Source organism: Musa acuminata, chromosome BXJ1-3, assembly GCF_036884655.1.
Source record: "Musa acuminata AAA Group cultivar baxijiao chromosome BXJ1-3, Cavendish_Baxijiao_AAA, whole genome shotgun sequence".
NCBI lineage: Eukaryota > Viridiplantae > Streptophyta > Magnoliopsida > Zingiberales > Musaceae > Musa > Musa acuminata.
The window spans coordinates 7,069,582-7,089,988 of NC_088329.1; the positions used below are offsets into that span (position 1 = coordinate 7,069,582).

Sequence of the window (20,407 nt, forward strand, 5' to 3'; positions counted from 1 at the left end):
ATCTGCTGTGTCACGATATTACATGATATGTCCCTCGTAGCAGGTCTGTCGGACCTATAAAGCGCGGCCACGTGTATGGGTCCCATCCGTCGTGCCATGAGACCACGTTGCTGCCCCAGAACATGTCATGGGTGATTCAACCCACACGAAGCCCCAAGAACTTGCACGAGTGTTGTATTTGCCAATATCTCAATAGAAAAAACCAATACAAGATATGTTCGAGTCAACATAAGTGCTTCATCTTACATGGATTCTTTCTCAATCGATCTGTAGGTCCAATGTTGATGAAGCCTTATGATATATATCATGGGCCAAATTGTGAGCTTTGTTTCATCGGCTTATCGGTTTGAATTCCTCCATCCATGCATCAATCCCTATTAAGTATTTGCTTAAGAATAAGGGCTTTCAGGCCATGCTTTTGTCTGATCTCAGTAGTAAGTATTCTAGCTTTGGCCAGTTCTATCTCTTCATTGCTGTGAGGAATAGTGCAGTTCGTTTGGTGGGAAAAGATTTATAAGAAAATGTGGTGAGAATGAAAACCCACACTGTTGAGAAATCATTGATCATACAGACAACATTTAGGTGGGAAAAACTATATACTTATCTTCCCTCTAAGATCCACATTGTTATTAATTGATCCTCCTATAAGCTTAAGAACAGCTTTGGTGTTCCTTCTTTAAGTTCCCCCATGCTCACCATACATGTGTGAAGATACATTGGGAGTAGATAAGTGTAGCATTCCACCAAGCTAACTCATTAAAATTAATGGCCGGCGGTTCTTTGTGCAAGAAGGAAAAGCACACATCTCACATGCTGAAAGAGTGGCACTTCAAGCAATCATCTGAAATATTCTCTGTCAAGAACATCTCAACCTCTTTCATGGCAAAACAAGCAACAAGCAATTGGAAATGGAAACAAGTCTCATGTCCAAAGAAACTCTCTCTTGAGCTGATCCTGAGCTAGATTGCTAGAGGAGGCATTGTTCATCAGCTGAGGCATCCCAGTGAGGTTATTGTCATAAGCCTCTACCGGCTGCTCAGCCATGGGGGGCTCCTGCTGCATCTGAGCACAAAGGATCTCAGTCTGGGCCACGGCGAGCTGCATCTGCAGCTGAGACACCTGGTTCTGAAGGTAAGAGATGGCCCCAACGCATCCATAAACTGGATCCTTCGTCCTCGCTGTCGCCTCATAGACCAGGCTGCTCACGGCATCCGCTCGTTGATGAACCGGCAGCTCCTGCACTCATTCCAAAAGTAATCGAGCAAAATCATCAGATAATGCATGAAGAATCTACATGCAGTCATATGATCAGGACCTGCAGCATCTTGCTAACGTTGCTGGCGCCGAAGATCTTGTGAACGATCGAGAACTTGTGAGGGTCATCAGAGGGGAAGTAGGGGGCAAAGATGCAGTCCTTGGTGCAGCGTCTCCGTAGCAGCTTGCATGAGGCACAAGGTGAGTTCCCTTCCATTGTTCTCTTCTCAGGCCAATTGCACAAGGAGATCTGGAGGGAGATGAAAAGCTGCGGTATCTAATGCAAGTGAGTGTGCCGATTTATAGCAGTAAAATCCAAGCAATGAAGCTTTGTCACTGATTACTACACAGTGCTAGAGGAGACAGCCATATTTATTGGTAAAAACATAGGATTCATCATTAGGAAACTTAGTTTTAACTCAACCATTGAGTCAAGTTTCATCAACCAGGTTTAAAATTATGCTGCAGTGACTGTGCCTGTCCTTGAAACATGTGAGCATGTGATTTCCTTGCACACTTTACATGTTACACATGCCGTCAAAGATACACTAATATAGACAGTAACCTAAAGAACACAGAACAAAGAAGAGAAGAAGAAAACAGTACTGAGCTAGTTTGATGTAGCTTACTGCAAATTTCTCTTAAATTTGATTAGTTCAGATGCTGGAGGCACTAAAACACCATTTTGATTAGTCTTCAAGCTCTGTTTGTTCATGAGCTCAACATCATCCTAATTATTGAATCTTTTTTCTCCATCAAACCTCAAACTGGGGTTTATATATGCGTGTTTTGTTAAAGAAAAATGATCGCTTTTAGATCATCAAATGTTCATATAGGGTATTTGGAGGTGAATCGTCTATCCAGGAAACATTAGCAGCCTGTTGCCTTACAAAGTTTGCTACAGTGTAAGCCAAAAAATTTTGTTGGCGTAGGATGTGTCTCCAGCTAGCAATGGAATATCTTTAGCTGGTTGAAATATGTTTTGGAATACGTTTTTGAGCGTCGATAAGACTGCTTGATTGTTACAGGATTTGACTGAGTTGCTTGGTGTGTTGCTACTGACATACTTTGCAAGAGGAACCTTGGGAAAAAGATAGAAGGACATGATAGAAGTTGCTGCGAGACCAATCGAGAAGAAAGAGAGAATCAAAAGCATAAATAAATCAAATCCATGCAGCAGCACGTTGTTTTCTCTAATCTGTTCTCACGTAGATTGAGAGATGGAAATCTTAATTAATGACAGCGTCCAACCGATGCAGAAAGAACCCTAACCCTAGGAGACTCCTCCATAGAGACAGAGAGAGAGAGAGAGAGAGAAGGCTCGACGTGAATGTTTGTTGGCAGACATTCACGTGCCCAAAGTCTACGCCTCTCACTACAAGTCCATGCATTAATCCTCTCCACAACAAGTGATGGTGGTGCTTCATTACGTACAATTCATTTAAAGGACTGAGTGTGAAGTTATTGGATGAAATCCACAGACAGTATACTGCGGATTGACACCAAACAACATTGCTGCACCTCGTGACTCCCCTGAATTAAGAGGCAAACTGATGAGCAGTCGACCTGAAGGATCTAACAAAGCAGTATATAATCCAATTGTACAAGCTTCTCGTTGTTGTATCTATCATCTGAGAAGATCAGGAGCGTGCGGCTGGCCGTAGCCATCATGTTCTTCTTTCTTTTGAGTGAAATCCTACACTTGATGGAATATAACTTTGCAGCTTTATGATTTGTACATGGAACTTCATAACTTCTCAGAAAGATATGATTAAATTTTCCAGTAAGTTCCTCAGAAGTTTCCTTACAAAGCAGGAAAAGGTAGTACTGATGTTTTGGTAGGTCTTTGTTAGGCATTAGAATTAGCTGTTCTGACCCTATCATAAGTAGCTTGCAGATGATCAATTGCTGACAGACCTAGATTTTCTAGTAACAACGAGTTGTGAATTTGATGTTGTTGTTGTAGGATCATCCTTTTCATATTTATGTATATAATACAACTGACAGTACAGATTTTAATGCAGAAATAAAACTGTGGAAATATGATTTGAAGTTAATTGTCAGCATCAGCAGATCTGGACAAGAAAATAAAGTATGTCTTCATTAATGAGGAAGTAAACAGAAGCAGATGAGAGCATCTTAGTGAGATCCAACATGGAACTGATGCATGTAAAGGTATTATTATATCACACATGCAACTGCTGAAGGTTGAAATCACAAGCTACTGTTGTTACCCAAGTCCTCGCATTTAATGCTCTCACATGACAGCCTTCAAGAGCACTCTTCTTGGCATGTTCTGTCCCCTGTCATCAACCTCTGCACTAAAATATTATGATCATGGTGTTGCTGCTGTAAATGCCCTGCTTTCAAATCTGTGCTCTTTAATGTATTTCAGCTCTAAGCACTAGGGAGGAGGAGGGAAAACAGACATCTTTCTCTTGCTTAGAGAGAAAGATATCATGCAGACATTGTGCAGTGGTTTGGATTAATCGACTATAAATCTTTACATGGGCGTTAATTTTCGTAATCGATAAGCATTTATCGAGAAGAAATCACAGATATCATCATGACAAGCACTCAGTGAACATCTACATATCTTCCAAAAGTTGCTCTAGTTTAGGCAGCTTGTCATGGACTTTCCTCTTCAGCTCATGATTGAAAGATCGCTTGATCGATATGATCCGAGAATAAAAAGAAAGAACACTCGGCTAATCATCCTTCCATGCTTCTAAATGGAAGAAATTTTGCGATCAATTATACACTTGAAAAGAACACTTGGCTAAACATCTTTTTCATGTTAATATGGATAATATATCAATGGTTTGATTTCTTATATATGCCCTGAGCATCTATTCATGTTCCAACTTCGAGTTCTCAAGTTTTGAATTGGGGTTCAGATCGATATGGCTCAAGAATTATGTGAGGGAAGGATTGCTTCAACATCTGCTTAGAATAAAATCCGAAACAAAAACTAATAGGATGATCGGAAACTAAGTGGATTCCATGTAAATGGTTTCATACAGATTATCCACATGAACAAAGCAAAACCACAATGAAAACCTTTTAATTCTTGATATTTATCTCTTCTTAGATAATATTATGCTGTAACTTTGCCACTATATGCTATATCAATTAACACATCAGCCTATGGCCAAGGCATTTTTGTTGTGAAAGTTTCATGACAAACTCATGCAAGTGAAACATATATATATCATCACAAATCACAGCTTTGTCATTTTCTCTTTCCTTTTTTCTCCATAAAACCTACAAAAATTAATAGAATATTCCACCACACTGGACATGACATGCTTCTCCCTATCATTTCCATATTTTTCTGGTGGAATGAAGTGCGGAGATTGAAACCCTAAGCTTATTAATTTCCACCTCAAATGGTTTCTGGGGAGATGACAATAATCATGCCGTCATTAGATAATTGAGGGGGGAATCCCATGCATTTCTTGCCTCCCTCTTGTTAATATGTTTAAACTCATCACCTGACTTGCTATATATCCTCTCCTCACACCCATCTCTTGCTTACAGGCTGCTTGCAAACAGGCCTGGACTTACATCACCATCAGTACACCTCTCTGTCTCCCTCCCTCATGGCTATGCCTTCCTATATCTATTAATGCTGTGTTAGGAGAGATGGGGAGGCCTCCATGCTGCGATAAATCAACGGTGAAGAGGGGACTTTGGACAGCTGAGGAAGACGCGAAGCTACTTGCATATACCTCCACCCATGGAACTGGGAACTGGACAACTGTTCCAAAAAAAGCAGGTGTAATTACATGCAAATTATGAGACAGTTTGTGCATGAGCTAGCAGTAATGCTTCCTTTTCTCTCTTTCATTTAATTGTTCTGGTGATGTCCGAGCCACGGTGTGCAGGATTGAAGAGATGTGGCAAGAGCTGTAGACTGCGGTGGACGAATTATTTGAGGCCTAACCTCAAGCACGAGGGCTTCACTCTTGAAGAAGAAGAGCGAATTGTAGCCCTCCATGCGACAATAGGAAGCAGGTATAGTGTTCTTTATCATCAGTTGCTATGTTGGTATTAACTTAGCCATACATCTAAACATGGAATTTACAGTCTTTCAACCCCAATTCATAACATTCTTGTCAGAAAAAGAATGAGTTCAAATGTTAGGCATGGAAAGAAATGAGAAGCTGTGGGCATCGGAAGATATGGCATATGGGATATGATTATATTAATTCTAGCAAGTTATGCTCCCTTTCTGGATGATGTCCAAACTGTACTCCCACACCGAGATATATGTAGAACTGAAGTAAATCTTATGTGGATCAAATCTGTGTCCTTTTCTTAGACTTTGGTCACTCAGGAGACTAAAAACACTTGAGGTTTCTTTGTAGGTGATCAGAACTATGGGTAGCAGGAAAACTTGATGACTTATGGTATAACAAACAAAGCATGGAGAGAGAGAGAGAGAGAGAGAGAGAGAGAGAGAGAGAGAGAGAGAGAGAGAGAGAGAGAGAGAGAGAGAGATGCTTCATGCTTGTGACTTGGGAGCTCATTGCATGAGTGCTGCAACGCAGGTGGTCTATAATAGCAAACCAACTCCCTGGCCGCACCGACAACGACGTGAAGAACTACTGGAACACCAAGCTCAGCAAGAAGCTGTGCCAGAAGGGGATCGACCCCGTCACCCACCGTCCTATCTCCGAGATCATTCAGAGCATCGAACACCTGCAACATGAAACCGCCGCCGCCGCCGCATGCAGATTCAACAGGAACTTTCGGTACAAACCGGTCACCGCCGGAGCCCGAATCGGCTGCCTTAACCGCGACCTCAGGAGCGTCTTCCTCTCGCGACCTGCGCCGACCGTAAACTCCGCTTCCGGGAGCAGCTCGTCGCCTAACCTCAACCTCTTCGCCCAAACCCAAGTTGGAAGCCCGATACCAACATACTTCTCGCCTAGCGAAGCCTCCTCCTCCTCGACGGCAGCGACGACGCCCAAAGCGACAGTACCACCTTCGTCTCCGGAGTTCAAATGGACCGATTTCCTCATCGAGGATGATGACGATGCTTATGCTAAGAACAAGGCCAAAGAAGTGGTAACATGGAGCGACGTTGCTGCCAAGCATAATGCTGCGGTGGATGAGGGGACGAGCTATCGCGCAGGAGCGTGTTATGGGTCGAGTTCTTTCGTGGATGCCATCTTGGAACAAGAGAGGGAATTGGTATCCAAGTTCTATGAGGAGTTCCTGACCTATCCCAAGGATCTTCCATGGTGAAGAACTTAGTACACATCACAAGAGTCTAAGCTTCCGCAATAAGTAACAGTCGTTTGAGTCTTTGTACTGCTTCAATCTGTCAGAGTAGCTCTTAAGCTTACTGAATCCTGAACACGTTTTGTTGAATAGTCTCATAGGGCTTTTGAGCCCAAACAGAGGCCCAACTTTGGGCCGTTTTAGCCCATTAACTTGGGCCAAGCGAGAGAGAGAGAGAGAGAGAGAGAGAGAGAGAGAGAGCCGGTCATTCTTCTCGCCTGGTCGATCGCCTCCTACCTCGATCGTGCGGCTTCGGCTCCCAGTGTCTCTCTGGCCCTCTGCTACGAGAAATCGTGCCGTAATATTGCCAACATCGTCGTCAATTACCTCGGCGAGATTGACGCCGACCGCCTCCTCTCCATCGTCGGCAACGCCAGGAGCCGGAACGGCACCATATCCTGCTGGGTACTCCCGTCTATTCCTTTCTCTGACCAACTCGAAGTGGTCGCCACCCTTAGAAAGGTCGTGAGGATGATCTTTTCTGCCTTTGATGGGGTGTAGAATATAAAAAAGGAGGGTTCTTGCAATAAAACGGATCTTGCTCTCTTTCGTCGTTGTCCCAATGAGTGCTTATACGCCTATAATGCTCGGCCCTATTTGTTAGTACTCTCTCTACAGTCGTTCCTCTCTTCACGGATTGGATCCAGTTATGCTCTTTCAAGCTTAGTTGTTTAACATCCTTAGTTGTGAATAGATATGGGTAAAAATTTCGGCATAATTGGGGAACATCTGAATGATAAAAAAATTAAGCTCTTATCTTTACAATGGCATCATATAAACTCTTTAGTTTGTGCCAAAAGACTCGAATGTCATAGGCTTCATCATCAAGAGGCCGTAAATATAGTTGTGTACGTAAATTTTATTAAGATAACTTGTAGATGAGCTGCATGTTATAATTGGTCAAACATGAATTCTAGCAAAAATGCACGCTATTGTTTACGTGGCAGCAGGTTTCATCAATATTGTTGCCTAATTGTCACGGACTTAGTTGGTTTTGCCTAAGTCGTGCGGCACCCTTGCGTGTCCGTCCGTAAAGGTTAGTCTCCCCGAAACCTCCTATGGTCCCTTAGGATCTACAAAAGAGAAAGCAGGTTAGAGAAAGCGCCTCACTCGGGATCCACAAGCAAAGATTCCAGGAAACACTTCATAGACAATGCAAATTACAAACAAACTTTACAAGTTCTGAACAGTTGCACAACAAAGGGTCAAAATGGTCCACTATAGACCGAATATCTTTTACAAGTGTCCATATGACACAATCTTTATTTACAAGCCTAAGAAGGCCACCAAACCCAACTAAAATAAGGCTTTTAAGTCTTCGACCGTTCCTCTACATGCTGTGCAAAGCATGAACAAACCAAAAAACACGGACATATATAAGTATTACATCAAACATCCTGTTTAGAACTTTGTCCGTGACATAATGGTTCCTTCATGGATCCACGAGTACAATGTTCAGAAAGGCAGAGGTAAGAAGGTGATATGAACACACCTCACGTAATCCATATGATGTATCTTGACATATCTTTACATGCTCGGATGTGTAGTTACACCAACTATTGGAAATGTCCTCTGCTTCCTCATTTCCGCCTGTTGAAGTGCTTGATTATATTAAAAATAAACTAATTTCCAATCATATCTTGTACACAGCATATGCTGCAGTATGACTACTGAATCTGCACATCTTAATCCAATTCTTACTACTGTTTCAGCATAATGCTTTATCAACCTAATGGAGGACACCCTTTGTGCCATAGTATAGTTGCCCATGTTTTGGGCTGGTATCAGGGGTCTACATTAGCAAAAGTCAGGCAGCATTGCATGTTCCGCTACCAGGTTTTTACATTATTAAGGTCATAGCTAATTCAAGGGATCTTAACATGCGTGATGTGGAATTCGTTTAGCTGAATTTGTGTGTGTTACATAGTGCAAATCACTTGAAGAGTGATCTTTCATTACATCTCCCAGAAGCTATTATTTTCTTTCAACTTTTGCAGAAGAACATTTCAGCTTCATCTACTCAGTTGAGAGCCTGGTTTTGAAACATAACTACCGTCACTGGAAATCCTGCTTTTCAGAAACTGGATTTAGTTCACATGCAGATAGTGGATATGGGGAAGAGTTCTCGTCCAACTACTTTATCATATGTAGGACATATAGTAATAAGTTTGTAATATAAACCTGCAAATGTATTTTGAAATTTTATGGAAAAAAAATCAAGCCAGTTTTGATGCTGTCTGCAGCAAATTTTCTTCTGATTCTATTGATTCTATATCTTCAGCTAAAGTAATCTTGTTACTATAGCTTGATGAAATGTAATGTAAATCTCTTTTTTTTCTCTCATACATTGGATGTAGTTTCAATTTCTACAATACGTATCAGCATATTCTATAGTTTGTAATTTCTTAGCACATACATATCAGATTTTATTTTGACGAGTCAATTTACTGAACTTGGTCCCTTCTATTTTTGCAGCTTGAATTAACAGTATGGAGCACAAACAGATTCTCTGAAGGCCCCTCAGAGATACATCTATTGGGTAGTGGTGGATGGACATCCACTTTATGAGGTTAGTTCTAATGATTAGGAACTTCTTCAGTCCTCTTCTGTTGCGTCACTGTGATGTACATCATAACGAATTGATTGGCTGAAATTGGGTTTGAAAGCAGCAATATGCACGAGTCCTTATCAGAAGTTTCCAAGTTACATATACTGAAGCATACAACATTCTCTTCTATTCTAATTTCAGTTGAACAAGTCAATTTACCAGTTGGTTTATTCTTGCGTTACTATTAGGGTAGATGATATGTTCAACTCTTGACCTTTCTGCCTCCTTGAGCTGTGGGGAAGCAGTTGTATTGCTTGTGCTGAACTCTGAAGACATGATTATTTGTGATCCATTGTTATTCTAAAATTTAGAAGAAATGTAATTTCTTGAGAATTTGCTTTCTTGGGATCCCAAATTAGTTGCACAAGCATTGTATGTTGCCATCTTAATGTGCAAACCTGAGTATTCCTTTAAATAACTTTAAGATATGATATTTTGGTGTTTTGTGTACTTCAGGTTGGTATTGGTGAGTTTTTTTCATCATTGTATTCCCATAGATGCTTCTCATGTTTGAAATAGTGTTATTTGTCTATTACAGAACAAGGAAAAGCTGGCCCTCCATTTCCCTGCTTTAAATTTGAATCCAAGAATGGTAAGCCAAGGTACTGAGTGCATCTTTAGTTCGGATTATTTCATCCACCTAACTAACTGCTTACCTCCTGAGTCCGATGCGAACCACCTCAAATGCATCTTTTTAAATACTTGTTTAAGAGTTTGACTTTCTATATATATTTTTTCAAGTAAAATATTCTTGTACTTCGAAGTCTACTTGGAATTTGTAAGTCCGGATATAACCTTTAGAATGTACATGTCCCCTGACATTGATAAAATAAAGAGAGAAAAAGGAATATGCCTGGATGGTTATGTATATGTTAAATTTTAATCAAAATGGTTGTGATTGAAGTTGATTAGTTTTGTTTCTGTTGGAATCACTTGTCATGTGAAATGAAGGTTTTTGTTCAATTATTAATTTCCAGCCAGACTTCAAGCCACGAGCAGCCAGTTCTGTCGTTGTGAGGAAGGCAAGTCTTCTTCCATTGAGATTGTTTGTCATGTGCATCTTTCATAAATCTACAATGTTGAGCCACATTTTGAGCCACACCTGGGTGAGGAACTTTAGTAAATTGGGTATGAAAGACTCTCGTTGTTGATCCTTTGGTAATGCTCTTTAATCTCTTTAAATGAAAGGACAAGTTTTTGATGTTGGGCACATTAAAAACTTGTGCTTTCATTCTAAGTTTTGATCCTGGCGGAGCATTCGTTTACCAACTTTGGATGCTTACATGTAGAATTCAAGATAACACATTGTTTACCGTGAATCCTGGGCAAGAAATTGCACTAGACTTTGCAAATGATCTTTGTTTTGTTGACATTTCATTTCATTCCACTGTCATTTCTGATGGTTGTTGCATGAAGTTAATCTGTAGGCCCTTGTTATTTATGATGTCAATCATTTGCTCCCTCCATTGAACTTGTTCTTCTCAATGTCATACAGCTGTGCTCTTTATCTTTCCTCAAACAAAATTTATGATAACTATCTGCGCCACCTTCATTTTCCATCGCAGGATTATGATAACTCCGAAGCTGACATTTGCAAAGCTTCTACTAGGGAGTCGCCAAAAGACCTGCTCTGGATTGACCCTCCATACCCAACCGGGAAAAGGAATCAAATAGTCTTATGCTCATGAGATGATCATTTCAGAATGATAAGACGAAGACAAGAATGGTAATACAAACTTCCATGCAGATTTCCTATACATGATTGTTCTTTTTGGTCATATGGCGGCCTTGTGAATAGGTAAATAATGAAAATCTTCGCTCATAGGAAGAAATTTCTTGTACATGAAAATGTGAACCTTCATCTTGTTAGATTGCAAACATACTGGAAAAACATCTGCAACCTGTTGTGTTAAATACTATTTTGCTGCTTAAGTAATTTATCGTTTTCTTTCTCTTGGCTCCAAACCCATCCTGGTACATTATAGATACTGGTTTTGTTGTCATCATCTGGTGACAAACTCTAGGGTGACCATTTTATGACACAGTAAAACTCTTAGAGTTGTTTGCCTATAATTCTGTTCTCTAATAATATTAGATATAGAAGTACATTGAACATTTCACCTCTATTCAGCCATATCATGGCAAAAATAGCATAATTTAGATCCTTCTCTAATTTAATTGTCAAAAATTTAAAAATAAATAAAAATAATTGTGTGTAATTGCCCAAGGACTGTGCATTTCTCTCTCCATTATAGGTTGGTTTTTTCTTGAAGACATGTTTTATGTAATTTATTTTTAGGTACAATCATGCTATTTGAGCCACATGCTTTTTGTTTGATATGAATGATACAACTTTTTTGATTCATAGGTACTGATTGTGGTGGGTTATGCCCTCCAATGTTCCCCATCAGTAATGAAATTTTTAGGCTCACAACATTGGTGGATCTCAAGGATTGTACCTATGGTAAAGAAAGAAAAAGATGAGAAGAAGGAGAGGCATCATATTATGGAAAATGTTGGTAACAAATTTACCTTTTTTCTCATTAAGGTTAGGGTTGATAACAAATAGGATAGGATACTAGTAAATTTTACCTAATCCAGAAATTTGAATCATACCAGAAAACTGGTTTGTGTATTAATTTAATCAAAAAATAGAATTTAATATAGGATCACTAAAAGGTATGGAAAATGTTGGTATTGAAATAACTTGAATTGCACAATTATGCATGGTCCATTTTTTAAGAAATAAGAAAAAAGAAACATTCACAAAGATCTTTACTTCAACTCATTTAGAAGTTCAAAAGCTTAAAATATTACTAGACATAATATGTTTGAATTATATCTATTTAAATTTCTGTTGAAAACAATCACTGATTATTCACCTATTTACTTGCATATACTTAGTCACTGTTCTTTAAATTCCTCCCTCATATTGTCCACATGACTTTGAGATAACTTTTCAGAGAGGTGAAGAACTCTGATTTCCTGCTGTGCAAGCTATGTATGCAGAAAAATCGTGCCTTGGGGGGGGGCACTCATGGAATCTCCTTTTGTTTTGGTGTACACACTTCATTGATTTCTTTGTTTAGTACGACAGCAGAAACAGTCATGACAAATCATTACTGCCCAAAAGAATAAAAAGGTTTATAGTAGGGAATAATTTTGATGCTGTGATCATCATTAGGCATCTCTGACATACGAGGAATCGGAATAGTAGTTCTTACATTCTTATCAATTTGATTTATTTTTTTCAAGTATATTTCAAGTGGATTAGACAATTATACTCAAAACCAGGCATGACAACCTATGGCTTGGATATATATAAAATGTATAAATATATTATTTGACAATTATACTCAAATTTTTTTACGGTTAAAAAAATATATCGGATGAGATCTCGAAAACTCGATCTTATTTAGTACATCAACATCAAATCGGTATTTTAGTATAATACTTCCGATTTATACTTTACAATCTTAAATACTATCAATATAAAAGAAGTAGCTCTTCTTAGAAAACAATGTTTGGGTAGTAAGCTTGCTAACAAAGGCTGTTTACAGAAGAAGAATCATTGCCCTTTTAACAATGAAGCTTTTAAATGCGTGATGGGATGCAAGTCACTGTAAATGCCAATTGATAATTATAAGCTGTTGATGTGTTGCTTTGAGTTATGGATTCCATAATAATTATGGATTCAACTCGTACGGTATACATAAAAAAATAATATGAACAATAATTAATGGGTTACTAGAATATTAATATTTCAGATGAAAAGTCCGCAAGATGTGTTGTCAAACCACACTATTTTACTTGTGTTATATATATATATATATGATATAATTGTTTTATACATTAGATTAACATGCTAATATTATCAAATGAATAGGGCCAAATTATTAATCCCGGAGGAAGAAGAAGGTGCAACGAATGCGTACAAAAGAACTTTCGTGAATCGATTCTGATCATGACACATAAGATAAAATAAATCTCATGGTCTTCATCAGATGAGGACCAGAAGCTTATTGAAGAAGTAGGCAACCTATAAAGCATTTACGATCATAATTGTAGAGAAAGTGGTAGGAGATAATTTGATTATTATTTGGAAAAGAGATGGAATTCAATAGGATTCAACACAATAAATACTACTTAAAAGGGTTGTGAATTGAGGTGATTTGATCGAGGAAGAGAAATATGATGTGGGCAAATCTCCAAGTGCACCATCTTGGATTGGAGCATCAGGTAGATTATATAGCACGGATTCGAGTAGGAATCAATGATCAAGTCAAGACAGAACCCACATCATTCGACGTGACCGCTACATGCATTGTTTATCTAATGGTGGAGGTTGTGACATCCCCACAATTCTTAATTCTGCATCGCTCAATCAGCATGGATGCTTACAAACGCCGGTAGGTCACTGTTCTAAGCCTCTTTCTAGCCCCTCACTGCACCAAAAGCAATAAAGAACGCACCCATGGATCGGGGGATGTTCACACACAACATGTGTCGTGTTTCTCACAAAGATGGTGAGAACATAGCATGTTTGGCACACCAAAAGAAGGCCGAGTATGATGGCGAGTCGATTGCTATTCCGAAGCTTTGGTTCTCCTTTCAAGATCTCCGTGGCATGTACGCACTGCACAAGCGGAGGCCTTCTTCCCTCCCTCCGTGGCGACGTCAAGGTAGGGCAATGAGTCCGTACGAGGAGCTCCGCTGCTTCGCTGTTGCTTGCACAAGGACTATTACTTTTAGGTCGAGTGCAGACGCAAGAAGTGGTTCCTCTTTCTAACCCATCTTCCTCGAGTGACATTATAATACTCCCGTCTCTGTCTCTCTCTCTCTCTCTCTCTCTCTCTCTCTCTCTCTCTCTCTCTCTCTAGCTGCCTTGAGAGATTGTAGGGTTTTGCACCCATATGTGAAGGGTGAGGTCTCGAGTGAAAGTAGCTGGTAGATTCTGGAAGGATTGATGTGCATCTCATGCTCCGTAAGAGAGCACAGGAAAATGGCATTGAGATCCTTGTAAAGGTTGACCGCAAAAGGGAACTCACTGTTGCAATCACCACGGGCTGCGTTCAGCTTTAATGGAAGAACATGCACCGATGATTTATTGTGTACAGATTACAGATGCTTCTAAATCTAACGAGGGGTTAATGAAGCACGGTAGAGTGAGCGAGAGGTGGCCGCTCGTGCGGGGAATCCTTTGCAACTCCTTTACCTTGATGCCAGTAACAGTGGCTCTCACTGTTACTAAAGCAACCAAAAGGAGAAGAATGAAGACAAGAGGAAAAAAGGAGAGCGGGGAGACGAACCGAGACACAAGTCTGTGAGTCTGTGACTGCTTTAGAAGCAAATAAACAAAGGAAAGCTTTCGTACTATGAACAGTGAGGGGGAGGGGAATCTGATGTCAGTGCTTCCTGGACCGACCTGTTTCCTTCCTTGTTGTTCAAAGAGGATGCCGAGTTTGCAGTGTGGCTAATGATTCATGAGTTATGGTGCAACTGGTGCAAGGTGACTGCACGCTTCGAAAACTGGGGAAGAAGAAGAGGTTTGCCCCAATTAAAGAACACTGTCCAATGAGCCATCGAGAGAGAGTAGAAATGTATAGTGTCAAAGAATCAGCTAATATATATGTCCATAATTAGAGCTGAGAAAGAAAACTGTATCAACTTCAAATCCAGTAGTGCAAGCAAAAGATGAGGAGGAATCACTAAGGAAGCAATTGAAATAGAACAGGTTAGTAATTCTTTTGACCAGTTAATTAGAAGAGAGAGAGAGAGAGAGAGAGAGAGAGAGAGCTCTAAGTTCTCCGTTTCGAGAGAGAGAGAGAGAGAGAGAGAGAGAGAGAGCTCTAAGTTCTCCGTTTCGCCCATCTTCTGTGGCGTCAACAATAACATGTCTTTGAGGCGATCATACCAGCACTAATGCGCAGTCATGAAACGGATGATGAACCACCGGGCTGATCGCAGCCTGGTCTGATCTCTCCCACCACGGAACTCATAGCGCCGCCGCCCCCGCTACTGCTGTCACTGGCACTAATAGTCCCGCCCGCAGCAGGTGGAGCCATAGTGGACGGCTCCCCTCCGCCGCCCGAACTCCCCTCGGCGGCCAAAGACCGTGCTCGCTTCCGCTTCTTCTTCTCGTAGGGGATGCCACGAGCCTTCGAATGGCTCTCCCGCACCTCCCTGAGGTAACTCCTGACGGCCCGGGCGGCGAAGGGGTTGGACTCCTGCCGGCCCCCGTTCTCCTCGTAGGCGGCGCGGAGGCGGCCGATGAGGGCGTCGAGGGAGCCCCAGGCTTGCTTGAGGGGGCACGCGCAGGAGGCCGGCGGGTTGGGTTGGCCGAAGAAGGTGCATCCTGGGGAGTGCACCTTCGTCTTCCCGAACTGGTCCAGGTACTTCAAGAACTCGATCACATGCGCGCCGCTGCACCTCGCGAGCGTCAACGGCGGCTTGTGGTTCTTCAGGTACTGCAGGAACGTGTTCCAGTCTCGCCTCTTCTGCGACTCGTACCGACTCAGCGGTTGCCGCTGCTGCTGAGGAGGAAGAGGAGGTGGCTGCTGTGGAGATTGAGGAGGATCAGGGGTTGGGTCGGCGGCGGCGGAAGAGGAGGAAGGGCCTTCGTCAGGGCCTCCGCGCCCGTGCGGCGCCGGTTCCATGCAGGAGCACGCGGTGGAGCTCTTCTCTCCTTCTCTTCCTTCTTTTCCTCTGTTAGTATTACCGCTGCCGCTGCTGTTATCCGCTATCTGGAGCTTCCATGGGGGTTGGCAGCCACTGCAGGTCCTTCCTCTGTGATCTGTGGGAAGGGTTTGGCTCTCCCCTTCCCCAAGAACTTTTCTTCTGTGGTTGGGAAGGATTGAGCCAAGGTGGGAGATGCTTCAGTAAATGGGAGGGGGGAGGGAGGGAGACACAAGGTGGGTTGAGATGGGACGTCAAAAGGGTAGGCACACACGAGAGAGATAGAGAGAGAGAGAGAGAGAGAGAGAGAGGGGTAATCAACGTGGTGGCTCCCTCGATGTTGGGACGTGAGGGGAGACCGACATTACCTGTTGTTCGGGTCTTTTTGGAGTGCGTGTGATAAATTTCATGGGAAAGTGTGGGGGCCACGTGTTGTCCTCTTTCATTTTGGCAATTACAATTCTATTATATATATATATATATATATATATATATATATATATATATATATATATATATATATTGTGAAGTTAATTCATTATTATCCTAAATAATTGGTTAAGATATACTGAGATTTTTAATTAAATTTTAATTAAGGTTATCTATGAATAAAAAAAAATTATTTATGTTAGAATATCTTAGGAAATGATATTGGAGAAACTCACCTAATGACCTTTTAATCTTTTTGCTTTGGCCAAGATTTCTTCTCTCATCTTCCGATAAATATTTATTCCTTCGATTATAATAATCATGAAAATAAGAAAAGAGGAAAAAAAATTTAGCTTCTTTTGTATGCAAATTAATGATGCATGTAGATCATCACGGTATATTGCTTTGTCACATCTGAAATTTAAAAGAGACACACATGTCTTGAATAATATGTGATACTTAATTTTAATTCTAACATTAAATTTTTATATAGTAATTTTATTTCTTACATTCATCCCTATCAAAGTAGACACAATTGACATATGTTCCTTCCCTTGTCTTTTTCTAAGGAAGATGGGGCTTCTCATAATGATCTTCGTATAGGATTAGTTGGAACAGTGTCTCTTTAATGTACATTTAATCACCATTTTAGGATAATAAAAATGCATTTGGGCTTCTTAGTCCTTCTTATCAAACTTAGGGTGAAATGTATAATTATCATTGTAATCTTGCTATGATTTTTCCTTGTCTCTCATGTTGATTTCTCATCTCCTACACATGAAAATGTCAATAAAGATAAACATCATTTATGATCCAATAAAAATGCTATCTGTTAGTGTTTGCCTGGTTAAGATTTAATTCTCATAGGAGTTTATTGTAGTAGATGAAAAATTGATGTTAATCTTCTCCAAGTGCTTCAACTTTCATGACATTTATGAACAAAATTGAAGTTTATATACAAGTCCTCTTACATGCACATAATATAGGGAAGGATCATATAACAATTTTAACTCAATGTTTAGAGTTAATTTTATAGATAAAACATAAATAATGCAATTTATAAACTTCTTTAAAAGATTTGATAGGTTTTGGTCCAAGAAAAAGTTGCTTCACTAAACCCAACTAACTTGGCTTGGGTGCTTCTAACTTGAGCTAGGTTAGAGTTGGATAACCTTAACCTGACCCAAGCTTGAATTAGGTTAGGGTTGATTTAGTTGAGTTTACCATATATCTTTTGTCCAAATACAACTCAAGTATTCGATCAAATCTAACCAATTCCAATCGAGCTATACTTGACTTGAATCTTAGTTGACTTAAAATTTTACGAGTGTGAAGTTAATTTTAATTTTTTACTTTCAGTAAGATAGGGTTATTTTTTCTAAGATAAGGATAATATCACATGCATTCAGTCAACATTTTTGCATATTAATTTTTACCACCCTTAGATAATATAAAATATTAAAGAATCTCTTTCATTATTTGGTTAAAAATAATAATGTTATAAACAATAATAACAACAATAATGTCCCAACCATCCATTTAAGATCATTCATAAGAATCTATTGACATCATTGAGATCTACAGAAAACTATATTTCTAATTAAATAAAATATTTTTTAATTACATCTTCTAATAATTTGTGTTTTTTTTTGTTTGAACAAATGATTTCAATTGTCATATGTTACGTCTCTCTCTCTCTCTCTCTCTCTCTCTCTCTCTCTCTCTCTCTCTCTCTCTCTCTCTCTCTCTCTCCCTATATATATATATATATATATTTCTCAAGATTCTATTTCTTTTGTCATGGTTAGAGTTGAGATAAATGAGACAAAACCATAGCCGTATGATTTCCTTGGGAATTCGTGGTGGAAGGTTGATAGGATAAGATTGGCTTTTGAGTTGATGCTACCAAAAACTTGGATGTGGGTACAATTCTCTCATGCCTTTTTTGTCACATTATTCCCTTACACAGTATTTTAAAGAGAAAAGATGAGAACAATCAAACAATACCTTTCAAGTTAATTAATAATAATAATAATAGTAATAATAATAATAATTATAATTATAATAAAGTGATATTAATAAAGATAATGACAGTTGTTTTATAGCCAAATTGTCTTCATAATTCATTTTTAGGTTCATTTTACAGTAATATTCACTTGCAATATTTTAACAAAAATGATTTGGAGTTTTGACATCAATCGCTTCACCGACAAAGTGGAGAACTCCTAAATCTTGTGTGGGCTCAGAAGAACATCCACATTCATGATTTCTGATAAGATAGATTGAAGGGAATAATCTTTCTGATAAGATGTATTTGGTGCAGCATGAGCAAGACATGTTGTTTTCTGAAATGTAAAAAGCTAATATTTTTCTCCTTGTTTTTGCTCATAAAAGTTTACCTTCACCAAGTAAAAGAATAAAAAATAATAAAAATTGGCAACATCAACTGCTGACTTTTGTTTCATGAAGCAAAAACTTCACAAAAGAAAGATCATATAAATCTTTATTCTTTTTTTTTTCTTTTAAAGGATGTCAGATTGACAGGGAGGGCAATTGAGCCACTGATTGACTCCCCTATTGTGTATGTTAAAGGACACTTTTGTATTTGTTTTTGTAAGTAATTAATTTTCTTTTCTTCATAAAAAAAAAAGGAAGGAAGAAGATGAAGATGAGATTCCAAGCTAATTGAAGAAGAAGAAGAAGAAGAAGAAGAAGAAGAAGAAGAGGGGAACAGTCTCACTGCACAATTTATTGCAAAGCACAAGTGCAAGCACTACTACTAGAAAAACACTTGGTGTGTTAGCTCCAAACTGGTAATGTCGATTGTTTAGTGTGCATTCCTTCCATGAAGGCTAGCCTTTATTTTCTCCTCCCTTTGAGCTCTAAAGTGTGCAGCAGAATCCAATGCTGGTGAGAGGCTCCTCCATGCCTCACCGCAAACATGTTTCTCCAAGATCCCAAACAGTGGCATTGCCACCCCCCACAAATCTCTCCCTTTTGATGGACACACTGTTGCTATTTTTGAGCTGACCCTACCACAGAGGATTCCTTCAATCATTCAGGGAGTCTTGCAATCAATTGATAGCTCTGAGGGAGAATTCCCGGTTCCTTATTAGTTATTGTTTGAGAGACTCAACAAGTGATGTTCTATTGTTTATGATTAACATATATGGCCTGACAGTATATATTTGAGAATTATGCTTAATTCCTTGATAAATTTTATTGGAGAAATAAGATTGCGAAAAACCGAGGTCATTTCGGAATTATGCTAACGTGAGAATGGTCGATATACGCAACCTTACTCTTTGGAAAACTAAAAAACTAGCGTAATATCGAAGTCATCTCGATAAGCGAATGAAAGGGAAGCTAATTGGTGAATGGTCAATATGCATAAATAGTGTTAATTTTTCTTGCAACAAAAAGAGATATCAAACCGACAACCTCATGCAAGCTGAGGTCATGTTGGGGGTTTATAGTTTCATCACAGCATCAAAATTCAGCTACAAATCATTGAAAGACAAGAAGTTGGTCATGGATTAACAATTCATGTTTCCATGGTCAAGTGAAGGATGGAGAGCTTCTTGGGAATTATTCCTGAGGTAGATGAAACAGACGAAAGAGGTTGAGCTTGATGCTTCACAGGTTGAAAAGTGATGCTTCAGTTGGCAGAAAGGAATGACTTGAGAGAACAACAGCTCCAAAAAGAAGATGACAATGTGTGAAAGATTTAGGTGTCTTTTTCTTTCAGCAAACAAATGTTCAATTGTTGCATTTATTTTCCATTTTAATTTTATATTTTCATATGATAGATACGATATTTGTTTAAATAAAAATTAATTCTCTTGTTCTTCATGATTGACGTATATATGTTCTGTCGCTTAGAATTCCATTACCCCTTCCCATTTCAGTATTGGATATCAACTTCTCATTTCAGTAAAGATGAGATTGTTCTTTGATCTTTTGCTTTCTCTTCTGTGGCTCAATCTGCACGATGTAAAACAATAATGATCTTGGATCTACAAAGGTCAACGTCACCCAAAATATAATTCTAATCAATTGTGAGAGAGAGAGAGAGAGAGAGAGAGAGAGAGAGAGGCATGGGCAATCACTCATGATAGTGATCTACAGAAACCTATTCAACAGATCCCACCT

General features: G+C 39.4%; 3 protein-coding genes and 1 long non-coding RNA gene across 6 annotated transcripts; 2 read left to right on the forward strand and 2 right to left on the reverse strand.

The window, feature by feature from the left end:
• Positions 1-652: 652 nt before the first annotated feature.
• Positions 653-1,554, reverse strand: LOC135636862 (LOB domain-containing protein 12-like). The gene is made up of 2 exons (XM_065148976.1): positions 1,316-1,554; positions 653-1,236 (listed from the first exon to the last, which is right to left on the reverse strand). Exons 1-2 carry the CDS (start codon positions 1,469-1,471, stop codon positions 922-924), a joined length of 471 nt encoding a protein of 156 aa, XP_065005048.1. The 5' UTR covers positions 1,472-1,554; the 3' UTR covers positions 653-921.
• Positions 1,555-4,845: 3,291 nt separating this feature from the next.
• LOC135636051 (transcription factor MYB35-like) lies at positions 4,846-6,507 on the forward strand. Its single transcript, XM_065147587.1, has 3 exons — positions 4,846-5,032; positions 5,142-5,271; positions 5,808-6,507. Exons 1-3 carry the CDS (start codon positions 4,900-4,902, stop codon positions 6,505-6,507), a joined length of 963 nt encoding a protein of 320 aa, XP_065003659.1. The 5' UTR covers positions 4,846-4,899.
• A 245-nt stretch (positions 6,508-6,752) lies between these two features.
• LOC135619637 (uncharacterized) lies at positions 6,753-12,405 on the forward strand. Of its 3 annotated transcripts, XR_010489429.1 has the most exons (6): positions 6,753-6,948; positions 9,019-9,112; positions 9,690-9,743; positions 10,717-10,877; positions 11,520-11,666; positions 12,115-12,405. It is a non-coding gene; the product is annotated as an uncharacterized LOC135619637 (long non-coding RNA). The 3 variants fall into 3 exon arrangements; XR_010489431.1 differs by having other exon boundaries at positions 9,690-9,753; positions 11,520-12,405; XR_010489428.1 differs by having other exon boundaries at positions 11,520-12,405.
• Positions 12,406-14,794: 2,389 nt separating this feature from the next.
• On the reverse strand, positions 14,795-16,055 carry LOC103977805 (protein G1-like7). The gene has a single exon (XM_009393425.3). The coding sequence runs from the start codon at positions 15,805-15,807 to the stop codon at positions 15,082-15,084; it is 726 nt and encodes a 241-aa protein (XP_009391700.2). The 5' UTR covers positions 15,808-16,055; the 3' UTR covers positions 14,795-15,081.
• Positions 16,056-20,407: the final 4,352 nt, after the last annotated feature.